This window comes from Mastomys coucha, unplaced genomic scaffold (genome assembly GCF_008632895.1).
Source record: "Mastomys coucha isolate ucsf_1 unplaced genomic scaffold, UCSF_Mcou_1 pScaffold20, whole genome shotgun sequence".
Classification (NCBI taxonomy): domain Eukaryota; kingdom Metazoa; phylum Chordata; class Mammalia; order Rodentia; family Muridae; genus Mastomys; species Mastomys coucha.
The window spans coordinates 24860960-24879157 of NW_022196903.1; the positions used below are offsets into that span (position 1 = coordinate 24860960).

The following is an 18198-nucleotide window of genomic DNA, read 5'->3' on the forward strand; positions in this document are numbered from 1 at the left end:
GCATGTGTATTGCTACAAGGCAAGAACTTTACTTCTCTTCATACCATTTTCCTAGATACCATATTTGCCAGATAGATAGTTTTAGTAAAATAATTTTAAGTTGATATTTGTTAGTAAAAATTGGCACGTAAAACCAACATTGTGGAGCACTTGCAGGGTAGCAGCAGGAGAATCAGGAGTTCGAGCCCAGCCTCAGCTACATAGAGAGTTTGAAGCCAACCTGGGCTCTAGCTGGTCCTATCTCAAAAACAAATAATGGCAATTCAATGTTGATTTAAAAACTCTTTTAATAGGGTTCACATGCCACAACACACATTTGTAAGTCAGGACTTGCAGAAGAAGTCAGTTCTCCCTTCTGGGGAAGAAATCTGGTTTCGCTAAAGGTGTTTCTGTCCAATGATCTATCACCAGTTCCTTTACTATTGATTTGAAAAAATTCCTTAATGTCCTGACTGGTTTCTTATAACTTCTTGGACTTCTTAGACCCTGTCTATATGTTTCCCTATTATAAACTTGTTACATTTTTATAATGCATTCTAAGTTCTCTTTAGTTTATAGAGTTAGGGACTTAAAGAGATAGCTATTAAAATAACGAGATTAAGTATATAGCAGATCTGACAAAAGCCCAGTAGAAAACTCTACCTGTGCATTGTGAATGTGAGGCCGACATGGGCTGTAGCTGGTCCTATCTCAAAACAAATGGTGACAATTTGTCATTTTAAAAAATTGTTTATTTTACATGTATATGTGCGCCTGCTTGTCTGTATGCTTACCACAGGCTTGCCAGTGGAGTCCAGGAGAGGATGGCAGTCCCCAGGAACTAGAGGCACAGGCTGTTGTGAGCTATCTTATGTGAATGCTGGAAACTGAACCCAGGGACTGTAAGAGAGCAGCGAGTGCTCTTAACCACTAAGCCTCTGTCCAGCCTCTGCATGTCATTTTTATAGAAGCTATTGGTATTGGTTTAGTATTTTATAGCATTGCACTCATTTAAAAGATATCTGATTGAAAGCAATTGTATTTGTAAGATGATTTCAAATGTAGTGACTTGGACTAGTGGAAATCACTTCATTACTCTGGCTAGCTTTTTAACTCTTGTTTTGATTTTGTTCTTTGTTTTTGAATCGCCAGCAACTTGTAATACCCAAGAGAGTAGGAAATTTGGTTTTGTTATAGGAGCAACCATAGGGAGGCACTAAGTTTTGTTTCTGAAAAGGAGTACTACAGGAGAACCCCACTGGACACAGCTGTGCCACTCCAGAGCAAAACAAAAGGGTCTCATAATTTACATTCTGTAAAGGACAGTCCTCATTGTTCCCAGATAGCATGTCCTCTCAAAGAGCTTCTCCTGAGTCTGCTTCTCCGCCTCTCTGTTTATGTGGACAGGAAGGCTGTCCTAAGGGACTTAGGACTGTTGCTTAAGGCGTGTGACTGAGAGCTTCCTAGTGTATGGAGGACATTTTCAATATTTTGATGTATCTCTCTCATTTAGCCTTTATTTAAAAAACCAGGAAAAACCCTTTAATCAGTAGGGAAGCAGTGCAGCTCAGCAGGGAGAGGCTTGTCTTTGGTAATGCCATCAGCTCAGTTGCTCTTTCTTCGACTTTCAAGGCTTTCTTTCAGGTACTGTCCAAGTCATTAACTTCTGATCTGGTCTGAAGGTGACACTGATAACTGCTTAGCCAGCAGCTAGACCTATGAACCTCTAGGGCATTGCCTATAGATTTTCAGATCTCACGTGCAAACTGTAAAAGTGCCTTTTAACCTCCAATAGAAAACTCTGGAGCTAAATCCAACGTGCGAACAAAATGTCAAAGTTTTAACAAGTGTGTGCCTTAATTTTCAGTATACAGATTAGTGTAATGAACTCACTAATGTGATGGCTCTGCTACCAAAGGACACAGAGGCCCTTCACACTCGTTTTCTGGAGGAACACAGAGTAGAGTTGTACCTATCTCTGCTTGGCAAAAAACCTAAACTTTATGCTATCTCTTTTAGGAGTTATGGGCATCCGTGTATTCTACATTATGAATTTAGGGTTTTTTTGTTTGTTTGTTTGTTTGTTTTGGTTTTTTCAAGACAGGGTTTCTCTGTGTAGCTCTGGCTGTCCTGTAACTCACTCTGTAGACCAGGCTGGCCTCGAACTCAGAAATCCGCCTGCCTCTGCCTCCCAAGTGCTGGGATTAAAGGCGTGCACCACCACCGCCCAGCCATTATGAATTTATTGCCTTAAAAGAATAGAAATATTAGTATTTTAGATTTGTGTATCATTATATAGCCCTCAGGACTGTCTTGTATCCTTATTTTGGCGCATTTTTATGTTGTGGTGCTATGTGTGCAGATGATGGAGGACAACTCGGCTGTTGTCAGTCAGTCAGCACTGACTACCTCTTTTTTAGACAGAGCCTCACTGGCCTGGAACTCACCACGTAAGCAATGCTGGCTGGCCAGCAAGCCCCAAGGATCTGCTTGTCTTTGCCTCTCACATGCTGGGATTAAAAACTTGGACCACCAAGATGGCTCTCTTTACATGGACTCTGAAGACTGAATTGAAATCAAACTTGGGCAAGAATATTTGCCTACAGTGCTGGAGGCTCTAAGTTCAGCTTCCAGCATCACTACTTAAATAATAACACCACCACCTTGCTTTTTGTCAAACTAAGATACTAATGCTGACTGTCTTAGTCAGGGTTTCTATTCCTGTACAAACATCATGACCAAGAAGCAAGTTGGGGATGAAAGGGTTTATTGAGCTTATACTTCCACATGGCTGTTGATCACCAGAGGAAGTCAGGACTCAGGCAGGTCAGGAAGCAGGAGCTGATGCAGAGGTCATGGAGGGATGTTTCTTACTGGCTTGCTTCTCCTGGCTTGCTCAGCCTGCTCTCTTATAGAACTCAAGACTTCCAGCCCAGAGATGGCACCACCCACAAGGGGCAATTGAGAAAATGCCCCACAGCTGGGTCTCATGGAGGCACTTCCCCAACTGAAGCTCCCTTCTCTGTGATAACTGCAGCCTGTGTCAAGTTGACACACAAAACCAGCCAGTACACTGACTTCTTAGATTATTGTGCATAGCCCAGGAAGGTGTCAGCAAGTAAAGATGCTTACTGTCAAGATGATGGGCCTCAGTGTGATCCTCAGAGCCCACATAGAAGGAGAGAACTGACTCCCACAAGTTGTCCTCTGACTACCTCCCCACCCTCACATGAAATATATGTAATAAAAAATCTTTTAAAAGATACTTGCATATACTGATAGAAGTAGCATGTGGGCTTGTGATACACACTAGCACATCACTTCTTCCAGAGAAATCAGAGAACACTATGTAATATGATCTTTTCCCTGGAAAGAAAGATTATCTTTGCAAAACAAAATATCATTTTGGCCTTTCTTGCACTCAACAAGCAGTTTCTCTTCCCCTCTCTTCTTCTTACCTCCCTTCTTCCCTCCTTTCCTCCTCTCCCCTCCCTTTCCTCTCCTCTCCTCTTTTTATTTCTTTCTCTTCTCACTATCAAATCATATCCACACCCAAATCTGTAGCAGGCACCTAAAGTAACATTCTTTGGGTTCCTTTCAGAAATCAGAATCAATAAGACAGTTTTGCTTCTATTTGGTTGAATCTTCATTTAGCATGTAAGAAGGTCACTGTGGTTCTGGTCACAGTGTTAAATTCTCCCTTGTGATCATACCTTCCAGGAAACAATTTTTTTAAAAAAAATTTTGTGTGTGTGTGTGGTTTGTATGTGTGGTGTATGCATGTGTGTGTGCACATGAATGTATGGGTGTGCATACTCAACATGTACATATGCACACTCACTGTGTGTATACAGGCAGAAGTTAGAGGAAATGTTGGATATCTTTTATTGTCGTCTGCCTTATTGCTTTAAGACAGGGTCTTTCTCTGACCCAGAAGCTTGGAAGCTCGCCATTTCCACTAGGCTGGCCAGCCAGTGAGCTCCCAGGATCTGGCTCCACACCAAAGTGCTAGGGTAATAGTGCACCCAGCCATGCCCAGCAGTTTACATTGTTACTGAGGACTCCACCTTATGCCCCCATGCTTGCAAAACATGAACTCTTGACCTATGGAGCCATCTCCCCAACCCCAAAACATGCCTTCCCTTCCCTTCCCTTCCCTTCCCTTCCCTTCCCTTCCCTTCCCTTCCCTTCCCTTCCCTTCCCTTCCCTTCCCTTCCCTTCCCTTCCCTTCCTTTCCCTTCCCTTTCTCAAAGTAAAAAAAGTGAATGGGGCTCACTCAGCACTAAATAAGCTTCAGTCTTGAGATAAAACCAGATACTAAATGTAAAAACCAGCATAGAAAATATGCAAACTCAGTCATGGTGGTACATTTGGAAAACTGCAGCAGGAAGATCCTGAGCTCCAGGCCAGCCTGAGCTGCATTGTGAGACTGTGTCTAAAAAATATACAGATAAGTTGTAAGAAAACAATTGAGAGTAAGAAAGGGGGGGAGAGGGGGGGAGAGAGAAAGGGAGGGAGAGAGAAACTTGTTTTCCTTGGTGATAGAGCTGAATCTGGTGTCCCTGCCTGGCTAACCCAAGGGCAGAGTGAAGGTAGCATGGGGCTTCCCAACCACTTGACATCATTCATATTCTTTCTTCTCTTTATAAATTCCTTCATTGTTTCAGTGGCTCTGTAGTTAATTTTTTTCTAATGAGGTGAGGTTAACTAAAATCATCTGACATAGGAAAGGAGGAGGTAAAGTTAAAAGGGAACCTAATTAGCAAGTTAACTATATCAGGAAAAAGTACACTGGTTATATAAATAAGTCATTGATATATGCATGTGTGTTGGGCCTTATCTAGGGACTTGTTAAGGTTTAGAAGTCAGAGGAGCTATGTAATGATGTGTTAAGAAAAAATAATAAAACAAATCATCCAGGGCTAGGAATGGCCGATGAGCCTTTAATAGAGCTGCCTTATTATTAAATCCTGTTGTACGGCTGAAAGGGTGGTTGGAGCTGCTTCAGAGATAGCCACCTCCCTCAAAAGGAAAAAAAATAGAAGCAAGCTGGAACCAGAGCCAAGAGAACTGCTGATGAGGAAAGTTTAAAAGACCTACCACCAGGGTCCTTGGACCAAAGAGGTGGCCGGCAATGTCACTGTCCACTGGCTGGTAGCATCACTATGCTGAGCAGCAAGAAGAAATACATTGTCAATAGCAACTCTGGGATTAAAGCCCAGGTGAGGCTAAGCTCCTGTTTGCCGGTCTTGCTGCGGCAGCCATTATCATCTAAGGCAAGCTGCTTATACCCTCTTTCCCTCCCACCCAGCCTTCATTCTACCCTCTGGCATGTGCAAGCTACCCATTTCTACCAGCTTCTTTCTTCCCTTGCCTCTGTGTTAGACAGTGCTGAAGTGGAAGAGGAGGGGTGCCTGCAAGAACTCTGATTTCTGACAAGGTAGGAAAGTTAGGTAAACCTTGATAGATTCTGCCAAGGTGCTGTAACTCTCGGGGCAGATCATTGTTTTACAGAATGAACTGTGTGAGAGAGAGTAATGTAATGGTACTGATGCAGCCACCAGAGTTGCCACACTTAACTCATGTTTTGTTATCAGTGAAAAGTAAACGCTTGTTATTGGGGAATTGCATAACTTAATATAGTAAGTGGTTTCTCAATATTCTTATATATTAAAAAGATGAAGGGAGCTTGAATTTAGTGAGAACTTAGGAGCCATTCTCAGTGTATGGTCTGTTGCCTTAGAAAGAGCTGAAGTCAGTGCTGGGATTCGGACAGCTGAAAGACTATAGGACAAGGAGCTCAGCCTCATGACACTACCTTGAGATGACAGTGCAGCTGGGTTTCTGCATAACAGTGTTAACTAGGCTAAGTAGGGGCAACTTAGAGGGAGTGACTGGCCCCCTCTAGTGGTCAATAGGTACACATGCCTGTCCGTATGCACACACATGTGACTGTTATGCCAGTGTGTATGTTTGGCATAGGGAGGTGGTGTTACATATCTGAGGTAAGATTTATCTTTTAAGCCTTTTTAAAAAGGAGGTGCTCTACTGAAAATAGGCTTTATTGTGGTCTTTGGAAAGACGTTCATTCCTTTCCTCAATGGGCCTCTGAGAAAGAATGAAGGCATGTGGTTATTGCACCTGAGTTCTGTGCACCTTCCACCTTTCCCTTGCCTGTTTTATCAACCCTTAAAAATTACTTTATGCAGACTTAATGCTTACTGTGCTTATTACTACTCCCTCAAATACAGACGATGAAGATAGAATAGACTCATCCAGGATTCAGAACATGATTGAGTATATAGGATATGCCAGGTACCCATCTATGCTGGAGAATTTAAGGGTTAATTAAAAATCAGGCCATATGGAGCCTTTAATTCATAGAGAGTACAGAAAGGAAGACATTATGTCAAATGCTGTGCTAGACGTCCATAAAGATTCATGGGCCTCCTGTTGGAGTACATAGAAAAGGCACTTTATCCTTTTTGGAGTAAGTTGGTACCTTAGCAAAATAATCAGACTTGTCACTTTCCATTCTGCAGTGAGCTCCTAATCCAGTGAATAGCCCTGTTACTAAAACTTTGTGAACTCTGAAGCACCGTGCAGGCTTTATTTTTGTGTTGTTGTTACAGCTATGGAAATGCTATGAATTCCCTGAGGTATGAGTGCTAAGCTTTCGTTTTGGCATTAGTCCCCTTGTCTCAGTGCTCAGTGACTCAAGAGTGCACTCTTAGTACAAGAAGTGCAGCTGCTGATTGCATTCTAACTTCTGCCCATGGAGGATCTGTTTATCATTAAAGGTAGAATCAATTGTCAGATCTTTAATTCTTTTCTGTAAACTTTTGTCTATACCATTAATCATCTAAACAATTGTAGAAATGTTTGGTTAGGAGAAACTTATTAATAAAATAAGTGGTAGGAGCTTTGATCAGTAAAGCACCAGCAGCAACTTTCAGCTGTAGGAGACACAGGTAAAATTAACAAGAAAGTCACTATCAGGTACCTCAACTATAACTGCAGAGTGTGCTTTGAGTATGCAATCAGTCCAGTCGCTTATCCTTCCACACCTGTAGTCATGGCTAATAACCAAGCATTTGGTTTTAAAAGTGCTTTATGATATTAAACATTAAAAATTAGTTTGTTTGCTAGTATCTAAAAAGCTAACACATTTTAAAAAGTCTTAAGCAAATTGAAATGGTTACGTGCTGTAGATGGGAGAATTAACCCTCTCTAAAAGCTGTGATGGAGGTGCTTTTATTTCTGTTGTTCTTATGGGAAAATCAGATTCACAAAATCATCTTGACCAACATCACAAGGCGTATGAATGGCATAGCCAAGTTTCAGTGAAATGTTCTGTCTGAATGAAGGAACTTCCTCAAAATGAGCACACCACATTGAGGAGCTCACACTCCAGGCAAGGGTCTTTTTGTACCCTGTTGTTTTGCCATCTAGACATATGGGTGTACAGGGAATTGCAGAGATTTCTTTTTTCAGCTTCAGCTTGCATTTTCAGTGAAACAATAGAAAGTGTTTCTGAATATGACTTACCTTTCTAAAAATTTAATTTAATCATAATACTACTCTCCGTGTCATAGTTATAATGTACAAAGTATATAGTCATTGATGAACGTCAAAAATTATTCTTCTTAACAAAAAATTTTTTTTTATGTTTGTTTTATTGCTTTTGGAAACAAGGGTCTTTTCACTGTGCATCCAAGGACAGTTTTGAACTCATTGTGTTCTTCTTCGTTGGCCCCCTGAGAGCTGGGGTTACAGGGATCTACCACCATCCTCAGTCCCAAGGATGTGTTCCCTCCCCCCTCCCCATGACAGGGCGTTTTGCATGCTAAGGAAGCACTGTGCTTTAGCTATATTCCTAAGTGGGAGGAGAGGATGGGTCTCAGCTTAAACTCTCTAAGAAGTACTGAGTGCACCACCACTCCCAGTTTATGTGGTGCCAGGGACTATACCAAGGGATTAGTGTATGCAAGGAAAGCAGGCTACCCCCTGAGCCACATCCTCAGCCCCAAAGAGTTGTCCTATTCAAACATGGGTTTGTTCAAGCAAATAAACTACATGGGAAGATAACAATCTGTAAATGAATTGCTTTCTCAAAATACAGGTGGGTTTTCTTCTTATAAAGTGTTTGTTTGAATGAGAATAGCCCTGAAAGACTTAGTCAACTGGGAGTGGCACCATTTGAGAAGGATTAGGGAGGTATTCCTTTCTTGCTGGAGGAAGTGTGTCACTGTGGGTGAACTTTGAGGTTTCAAAAATCCACACCACGCCCAGTTCTCTCTTTTTTTAGGTCAATGAATCCAGATGTAGCCCACAGCTAATACTCTAGTGCCTGCCTGCATGCTGACATACTCCCCAGTATGACAATGAACTAAACCTCTGTAACTGAAAGCAAGCCCCCAATTAAATGCTTTCTTTTGCTTGGCCATGGTGTCTCTTCATAGCAACAGAGCAGTAACTAAGATATATAACCAGAGTTCTTTTTCTTTCTATAATGAGGGTTCTTTTTCTTAGCAGATTCAGTTTGCTGACCAGAAGCAGGAATTCAACAAACGTCCCACCAAAATTGGACGTCGATCTTTGTCCCGTTCCATCTCTCAGTCATCTACTGACAGCTATAGCTCAGGTGAGTGCTAAGCTGCCATAGACCCACCTGTCAAAGTTAATTGATATCTGCAACAGACCTCCTTCCATCTACCCAAGACCAATCATTCTTGATAAATAGCCTTGGATAAAAAATTCTTTGAATTAAAATTTAAACCAAAATTTTGAATAGAATCTCTGGATTTCTTGGGACCTCAGAATAGAGTTTTATTGAGGCCTCAGTTTCTGACAGAGGCAGAATAGGATAAGGAAGGAAATTGAGCTCTTTGATTTACCTCAGGAGCATGTAGTTCACCAATGGCCTCCACTCAATGACATGTACAAAGACATTCATTTTTTTCCCCATTCTTTAAGGGTCTTGTCACTTCAGATGGTACTTACAAAGTAAGTACCAGGACTAGGGACTCATCCCAGGCTTTGTGCATGCTAAGAATCACTCCATACTTCAGTTTCTTTTGCAGTAAAAGGTGAGAACAGGGTTTCAGCTCTCCTATGTAGTACAGGTCTCTATGTAGTTAAAGATGATTTTGAAGTTCTAAATTTCTTAATTACCCCAAGAAAGAAGATGCTGTAGGTATTTGAAGTAAATCGGTGCTTTGCCTTCTCCTCAAAGCTGTGACATCGAATTACTTATTACTCCTTCCTTCCTTTACTGGGCTGACTTATCATTTAATGTCACAGGAGCTGTTGCTTTGTAGGTCCCCCTGAGGGCAAGAGCTGTTTGTAAACACAGCAGTGCCCAGTAGGAGTCTGATCTAAAGTGAGTCAGTTTTACTTTGTTCTTCTGTTAGAAGGTTGTGGGGAGCCAGGAGTTTGCACTGGTTACTTCTTAACTTTGTAATAGTAATAGTAATAGTAATACTCAGTAGAAAACTTTTGTTTGTTTGTTTGTTTTGTTTTGTTTTTCCAAACAGTGTTTCTCTGTGTAATCCTGGACTCACTCTGTAGACCAGGCTGGCCTTGAATTACTAGAGATTTGCCTGTCTCTGCCTTCCAAGTGTTGGGATTAAAGGTGTGAACCATCACAACCTGCTAGAAAACTTTTATCATGACTAAAATTGTATTTGTTTTTCACACAACTAAGGAAGGAATTCTTATTATGTACAGTTGGTTGGGAAGCATAGCTTTTCAGCTGGGTAAGTTGTTATTGCACATTATTTACATTTCTGTGTTTATTTTCCATCCACAATGATTGGAAATGAGGAACACTGTAATATTAACGTCTATGGTTTTTATCTAACGGTGGGGAGATTGAGTCTCATTTTATTCTACTGAAGTAACTGTGTTGACTGGTTGATTTAACTCTGGAAGCCATAACATGAAAATGAATTGTCAAATAGTCTACAACATTTGGCATGTCAAATGTCATCTAAAGATCAGTACTAAATAATAACGATTTAAAATTTTAACTTAAGCCCAATCTTTTCCCTGCACAGCCAGAGCCATACATCTGTGTTCTTGAAACCAATGCCTGCCTTCCCACCCAAGTACCTCATGTAGGGAGGATACATTACAAATACTGTATACCTAGAAGAATGTGGGTGATCCCTTAGTTTCCAAGTAAGCCTGCAGTGCTTGTATATAGCTCATCGATTAATAATATTAACTGGTCTCATCTTGATAAATTTGGACCTTGTAGATTGAACTATATGAAATTGCCATCTGTGCTAGTCAGCTTGACACAGGCTAGAATCATCAGAGGAGGGAACCACAGTTGAGAAGATGTCTCCATAAGATCGGACTGTAGGCAAGTCTGTAGGACATTTTTTAAATTAATGATTGATATGAGAAGACCCAGCCCATTGAGGGTGGGGCCATTCCTGGGCTGGTGATCCTGGATGTATAAGAAAGCTGAGCAAAGCCATAGCAGCACCCTTTTATGGCCTCTGCATCTCCTCCTGACTCCAGGTTCCTGCTGTGACTGACTTCCTTTGGTGATAAACAGGGATGTAGAAATGTAAGCCAAATAAATCTTTCCTCTCCAACTTGCTTTTAGTCGTGGTGTTTAATCACAGCAATAGTGACCCTAAGACACCACCTCTATTTTTTAAAATTGTCACACGTTTGCCTTATGCCCCTATACATGCAGGTACAAATACAAGTCTATATTCCATGAGCATAAGAGCCTTGCTTGTCTCTATCTCAGGTGTGTCTGTATCACAGATATGTGTCTTCACACATCAAACAGTATTTGGGTCATAGTAGATCCTAAGATTTGCTGTAAGGTTGAGGAAAACTAGAGAAAGATGACTTTTGCAACCTGACCTACATTTACCCTAATCTTCAATCCCCAATGAGAATATTGTCCAAGGACAGGACTAGTGTCTGCACAGCAGGCTTATGCTGCTGAAACAAAGTTGCCAGCCTAATGTATCCACTGATGGATATTAAAATCAGGAGCAGGAATCACCACACTTGTTTTTGGAGTAAAAAGTAGAGATATATGCTGGATGTTGGAATTGTCGTCTGTGTGACTGTAGCATCCATGGTAAATGTCCATCTGCCTCATAGACAGCATTTAAATGACAGGGTCACCTGGCTTATCTAGTTACTTATTTCCCGATCAACTTAGGCCCTTACATAATCTCTAGTACTTAAATATTTTCTTAGAAATAAAGTTCACCATTTTTATTCCCTATCTTTTTAGGATAGTCTGCTAACCTCGGTATGCTCATCTGGATACATTCTAGATTATGTTTTCAAAAATATTGTCTATACATGTAGTATTCATGATATTTTTATGGCCTAATCTCTAGGAAGTATTAGTTCCATGAACTCAGTACTTGTCATTTATTTATTGTTAATTTTTTTGAGGCAGTCTCTCTACATTCCTTGCTGTCTTAGAACTTGTTATGTGTACAAGGCTGGCTTCAAGCTCCAGGAGATCTGCCCACCTCTGCCTCCTGGCAGCACTTTTTAATATAAAACTCTTCTCCTAAGCAATAAAACTCATAGAAGCAAATAAACAAAATAACTTTTCTTCATTTTTAGACCAGAATCAGCATTAGCATTTATGAAAATGTTATCTTTACAATGAGTGAATTGGTTACAGATGAGAAAGACTTAAGCACTTTACTTCTAATTAGCACTTAGAAATTTTGAGAGACTTTTAGATTTTTTTTTCAGATTTTGTTTTTTTGCATTGGGCAGCTAACATAACTTCTCACATACTTCTGTAGTCATTCATTAGTACAATCCATTCACAGTCAAACCTGGGTCTCTACTGTTATTTCCACGAACAAATAAATAGATTGGGCCCAAAGGGAGCCTGACTTTAATTAATTTAATAGGACTGATTCAATCAGAATTCTAACTGCTTGCTTCCTAACAAGCTCCCACAGTCTCCCAGGTGCTGGGAGATAAGAGGAAATCAGGTGCAGCTGGGGCTGGGTGCACATGTGTGCAGTGTGTGTATGTGTGCATGTGTGTGCACAGGCATTTGTGAGCCTGTGCATGTACCTGTGTGCGTGTATGCGGTTAGATGGGCTGTAGTGCCTTGGTTCTTGAAAATTAAAGGAGAACATCCCATCATAAAATTGTATTGTATTTTGTAAATAGTAATCTTTTCTGCCTAAAGACTGAAACATTTTAGATATTATCTCTTTTCCCTGTAAGATTTTTTTTGGGGGGGGGAGGCGAGACAGGGTTTCTCTGTGTAGCTCTGGCTGTCCTGGAACTCACTCTGTAGACCAGGCTGGCCTCAAACTCAGAAATCCACCTGCCTCTGCCTCCCAAGTGCTGGGATTAAAGGCATGTGCCACCACTGCCTGGCAAGATTTTTTATTAGTGTTGGTTTAGAGAAAGAGTGAGCCTGTGGAGGAGGGGATCTATTATACTCCCTGTTTTATATTAGGGTAATTGAAAATTGGTCATTCAGTAACCTGGGAATGAAGCTAGACCCTCCAGTAGGTCGTGGATTTCTTCCTTTTTGAAAGGTAGCTGTGCTCAGCACTATACCAACAACACTGTGCCACTGCTCACTGTTAGTGACTGAGCTATAGACTATGCTGATAGTTACAGCATAGTCTATATTTGTATAGACTATGTAGACAGACATAGTCAGATATTTTTAGAAGCTTCAAAATGCAGTAGCAGGCAAATTCAAGGCCAGTCTGTGCCACTTAGAGAGATCCAGGTTAATCTGGACAGCAGAGTATGAATTATCAAAAAAAGTAAAAGTGGCAGAAATGAGTGTGTTCAAAACTAAATAGATGCATGCCATATTAGTTGAATAAAGTTTCTACCATGTTCACAGAAACCCTTCTCTTGGTCTGGGCCTGACACTGTTGCAGCCATGTACTACAGCAGTGTAGACGCTTGCTACCTTTTGTACTTGCCAACGCTAGCTCCAGATAAAAGACTGGAAAAAAATCCCTTTGGGGAAAAAAGACATTCCTGACTGCTATTATGAAGGTGAAACCCAACACATATAGTGGCATACATACCAGCAGCACCTGAAGGCAGAGGCAGGCCGATCTTTGTGAGCTTGAGGCCAAGGTAATGTACATAGCTAGTTCTAAGATAGCTAAGGGCTGCATGAGTCTCTGTTTCAAAAGAAAGTAAAATATTAGTTTTCTCAGCTTTAAAATAAGTAAATGCAACCATTTTATTCTTTAAATTGGAAACAAAAGGCCAACCACAGAAATTGGAGCCAAGGTACTGTGGTATTCATCTTTAATCCCAGCACTTGGGAGACAGAGGCAGGAAAGTCTGTTAGTTTAAGACCAGCCTGGTGTACATAGTTAGTTCCAGGATAGTCCAGGCTACATACAGAGATCTTGTCTGAAAAACAAACAAAACAGAACAAAACAGGAGTGTTTCTCTTAAAAGGAATATTGCTTTGTTTTGTTTGTTTCAGTTTGCTCTCCTCCCACTCCTGATTCATCCTTGAGACCTGAAGATGCTTAGGAAGGGGAACTGTTTTGGGTTAGAGGAAGGGCTCCAGTCTCAACTTTTCTAGTCACTACCAGCGAACCCCTCACCTCCCAAGAGCTGGAATTAAAGGTGTCCATTATCACACCTGGCCTTACTATTTTCTTTTTTTATTTTTATTTTTCAGTTTTTTAAACATAGTTCTGTCTGTAGCCCAAGCTGGCCTGGAACTCCCGATCTCCCTGCTCTGTAACCTCAGTGCTTGCCTTGCCTTGCTGATCAGTGTTTGCTACTAGTGGCACAAAAAACCTTCATGGTTCTGGAAAAAAGATTTGAAACTTCGAATTATTCTGAGTTTAAACTCTTTTCAAAATCAGTTTCCTCATAAATTTGTTCTCATTTTTTCCTTATGGTCCCCTAAGCCTGTGATTTCTAAGGTATATCAGAATATTGACTGATGAAACAGGCCATGTCCAGAAAACTATTTCTAGTTTTGTTGCCAAAAGTACTTTGAGCTCTCTTACCCTAGGAGAGGAACCAAAAAGTTTTGTACAGATTAGTTCCTTGTAAGAACAAAAGTCCTTTTGGGGATTTACTAATTCCTTCACCTCCCCTAGTGCATACATTCATTCCTGTGCCCTCATGTTAGGACTTTGCTCTAAGGCAATTTTCCAGAGCAAGAGAGATTCTCAAGCCCCTGCTGACCCCACACTATGCAGCACTGTGCCTGATTAACTGGGCAAGGTTGGACTTGCCTTTTACAGTCTACCCTCCAACCCCTACCCAGACAGCCCCTCTGCTAAGAAATCTCAGAAATGCTTTAATGCTCTAGGTGTAAGTAGATCAAGAGCACCAAGTCCTCAGGAACCCTGAGCCTTTGCAGCTCTCTCCCCCTCGAACTAATGGCAGTGCTAACTGCACTGAGAGCTGCATTCTATAGACCATGTTTTATTCTCCCCAAACTGCCAGGATTAGAAAGAACTGTCATCTAGTACAAAGATCAAGAAAGAAATAGCTTCAGATCATCTAGCAAATGATTAGCAAATATGAAGACTAAAAAGATCTCGACTAAGAATGTGAATTCAGTGTCAGTAACCGTCTGTTGGCCACAATCAATTGTGGCCCTTTCACCCTCTAGTACAGTGGTTCTCAACCTGTGGCTCGAGACCCCTTTGGGAGTCAAACAACTCTTTCACAGGGCTCACCTGAGAACCATCAGATCAGATTCACAACAGTTTCAAAATTATAATTATGAAGTAACAATGAAAATAGTTTTATGGTTGGGGTTCTCCACAACATGAGGGACTGTATTAAAGGGCTGCAGCATTAGGAAGGGTGAGAACCATGGCTCTAGTGTAGATTACTAGTTGATTACTCACCAGAGCATTGAATGTGCCAAAAGGGGGTATTTTGCTGCTTTGGGAATCTGAAACACCAAGGTCCCTTTCTTACAGAGGCCAGTAAGGAAAATTACACATTGCATAGTTCATTGTCGGGGTCGGATTGGGTCTGCAAGAATAGTTCTGTCTCATCAGAGCCAGTCCTAAGAAGCATAGCTCTGTTATGTCAGACAAACTCCTTTAGTGTAGTTCTTAATTACTTTCCCATGAGTTCCTTGTTTTTTAGGTTTTATCTGTTCAGTTAGTGTACTACAGAGCAAATTGCTTCAGGCATTTAAGCAACAGGCAGGGGTAGGGGGAGTTATGTGTGGAGAGGGTTAATAACTGCTTGCTTAGGAATGTTAACTGTGACTTTCCTGGGTTCAACTTTCCTCTGCACATTTCAAGCATTATCTTTCTCTGTGTTCAAAAGGAAAAGTTAGTACTAGATTCCTAATGAATGCTACAGGGAGAGAAAGCCTTTTCCAGGTCTCAGGCTTTGGACTGTGGAGACTACCTTGCACAGGCGATTCACAGTACAACCCCATGTTTCATTAAGGAGCTTCCTAGAAGGGTTAACGTGGGGGATGCTAATGACTGGTGAAATCCCACTGGTTTGCAATTGTGCAAGAAGCCAGTCTTTTTCCTGACTGATTTTATCATTTGTGTTCCAGCTGCCTCATATACAGATAGCTCTGATGATGAGACGTCCCCCAGGGACAAGCAGCAAAAGAACTCTAAGGGAAGTAGCGACTTCTGTGTCAAGAACATCAAACAAGCAGAGTTTGGCCGCAGAGAAATTGAAATTGCTGAGCAAGGTAAAGAAATAAATGCCTTTTACCTGCCTGTGTCATTTTGTCATGTTAGTACTCCTGGGTCAGCTAGCTTGTCAAATTTCAGTGCAATACTAAACCACATTTTTGTTTATTAATCTGTCTGAGATCAGTGTCGTTCTGGAACCTAGACTGACCTTGCACTCGAGACAATTCTCTTGTCTCAGCCTCCCAAGTTCTGGGATTATAGGGTATGAGTCTACATGTCCATCTCCTCGAGAACACTTCAAAGAATCTGAGTTTGGGAAACACTTTGGGGAGGGAGTGAAGTCCGATAGTTCTAGAGGAAACCCCTGGATAGGAATTGGCAAATAGAAGATCAAACTGGGGAGCGTTTGTCTCAGAAGGCCTCTCAGAGAACGTTCAGGAACACCATCGAACAGAAGGTGACCAAGGGAACTTAAATGAGTATTTTTTATGTTTTTCTTTCATCTGCTATTCCCCCTGTTTAATATTCTGTGTTTGTATTGGGCCTTTTCAGAGATGCCTGCCTTGATGGCTTTAAGGAAGAGAGCCCAAGGAGAAAAGCCTTTGGCTGGAGCCAAAATTGTGGGTTGTACGCACATCACTGCTCAGACAGCCGTGAGTCCTTTTTCCTCTTAATAATAGTTAATAATTGCACCAGTTATTGAATGCTCGCAACTGCCAGCACCAGGCTAACAATATTATTTCATTAATCCACATAATGCCATGTAGGCAGGTATTCCTTTTTCCATTTTGTAAACAAGGAAACCGAGGCCCAGAATGCTTGAGTAATTTGTCAGGGTTGTACAGCCAGAAAGGCACAGGCTAAGCTTGATCATGAGTATGCAAATGAGTACGTGAAAGCTTTCTCCCTGTCTCATACTTCTCCATCACCCTGCCCAGTGTCCTCTCTCTGAGGTTGTATACATGAAAGCATATAGAGAGAGCTGGCTCAGCAACAAATAAGAGAAAACTGATTCAACCTGCTCTCAACATACAGGAACTTACTACATCATGTTGCCAAAAGTCCACCTGGAAGGCAGGCTATGGTCTGGAGTTGGGGAGTTCTGTTTGACCTCCCTAAAAAAAAAAAATCACAACAGTGATTTTTCAGAACTGACTTCATAGTTTGCCTGTTTCATACAGGCTGACTTAAGTCACTTACAGCCACTTAGTCACCAAGAACACTATGGAAAGGAAGGACTGTTTCTGGCAGGCCTGGTTACATGCCCCTGCTGTACTAATTCTAAGAAGGCTTAGACCAGAGATTGCTACACTCAGTAGAGTTATCTCCTATTTATAAGCAAGTTGCTTTCAGTAGAACTTAGATACACCATAATTTATGTTATATGAAATTTTAAAAATTTTAATATAAAGTCAGAACTTTAATAGGAGTAATTTATAATAAAACTATATTTCAGTATATAGATCCTTAAGCAACACTATAATAGAATAGTCTGATATCTGTACTAACTAATATAGATGTATAATATAAATGTGGGGGGTTGTCTTATGTGAACGGGTATTTTGCTTGTGAGTATGTAGGTGTTCATGTGCTATGATGCCTGCAGAGACCAGAAGAGAGCACTGGACACTCTAGAAATGGGATTAGACTGTAGGTGCTAAGAACCACACTCTGCTCTCAACTGTTGAGCCATCTCTCCAGCTCCTGCTTTTAGCTTATTTGTTTGCAGCAGTATCTCATGTAGCCTGTACTAGTCTCTAACTTGCTGTTGTAGCTAAAGCTAGCTTTGAATGGTTAATCCTTCTGTTTCCCGAGTGCTGGAATTATAGACATGCACCACTGTGCCTGGCATTATGTCCAGAGCATTAGAACAACATTTTTATTGATTTTATGAAAGAAAAAGCAACTTTTTCCAACTCCTGAACAACCACAGTGAAAAGTCAGCATTCTCTATTCACTGATAAAATTGTTGCATTCCTAGGAGGGCTGCTACTGAAATAAAATACTTCTGTCAGTACTAATAGTCTCTAAAACCAAATAATTTTAAGTTAGGGTTTTTACCCACATGAACTTTCATTGGGACAAATGAAGTTTACACCACATGAGCAGTTTTTTGATGTAAGTGGATATCCTAATCTTCAGTGATACAGATCCCTGGCCCTTCTTCCCCCCAGAGTCACTGTGGCAAAATAAGTGGTCCCATAGTACTCTACATCTCTCCTTTTGAGTTATCATCCAAAATGTAGTACGTTTGGAGTTCCAAATACATTGATATCCATAGGAAAAGTGATGTGTTGAAAACATTCTAGCACTTTTTATGGGACTTGTAAGGTTTAAGTCATCTTCCTTCTCCTTCTCTCTTTCTTCTAAGACAGGGTCTCATGTAGCCCAGGTGGGCCTCAAACCTGCTGGGTAGCTGAGGCTGGTCTTGAACTCATGATCTCCTGTCTCAATCTCCCAGATGCTAGAATTATGGGAAGTGTATGCCACCATGCAAAAGCCTAGTTAGTGTGCATGTGTTCTCTCCATGTCTTTGTTCTCCTGTGTGTGTGTGTGTGTGTGTGTGTGTGTGTGTGTGTGTGTG

General features: G+C 41.1%; 1 protein-coding gene across 11 annotated transcripts in view; it reads left to right on the forward strand.

Moving 5' to 3' along the window:
* Positions 1-18198, forward strand: part of Ahcyl2 (adenosylhomocysteinase like 2) — a 153605-nt gene that overhangs the window by 96700 nt on the left and 38707 nt on the right. For 5 of the 11 annotated variants that reach the window (XM_031381384.1, XM_031381382.1, XM_031381385.1 and 2 more), the window contains 3 exons: positions 8512-8623; positions 15527-15670; positions 16167-16267. In XM_031381384.1, the coding sequence (XP_031237244.1) occupies positions 8512-8623; positions 15527-15670; positions 16167-16267 (357 nt within the window). Of the gene's footprint in view, positions 1-5035; positions 5202-8511; positions 8624-15526; positions 15671-16166; positions 16268-18198 lie in introns of those variants that run through there. The other 6 variants (XM_031381383.1, XM_031381392.1, XM_031381393.1 and 3 more) reach the window with 3 other exon arrangements.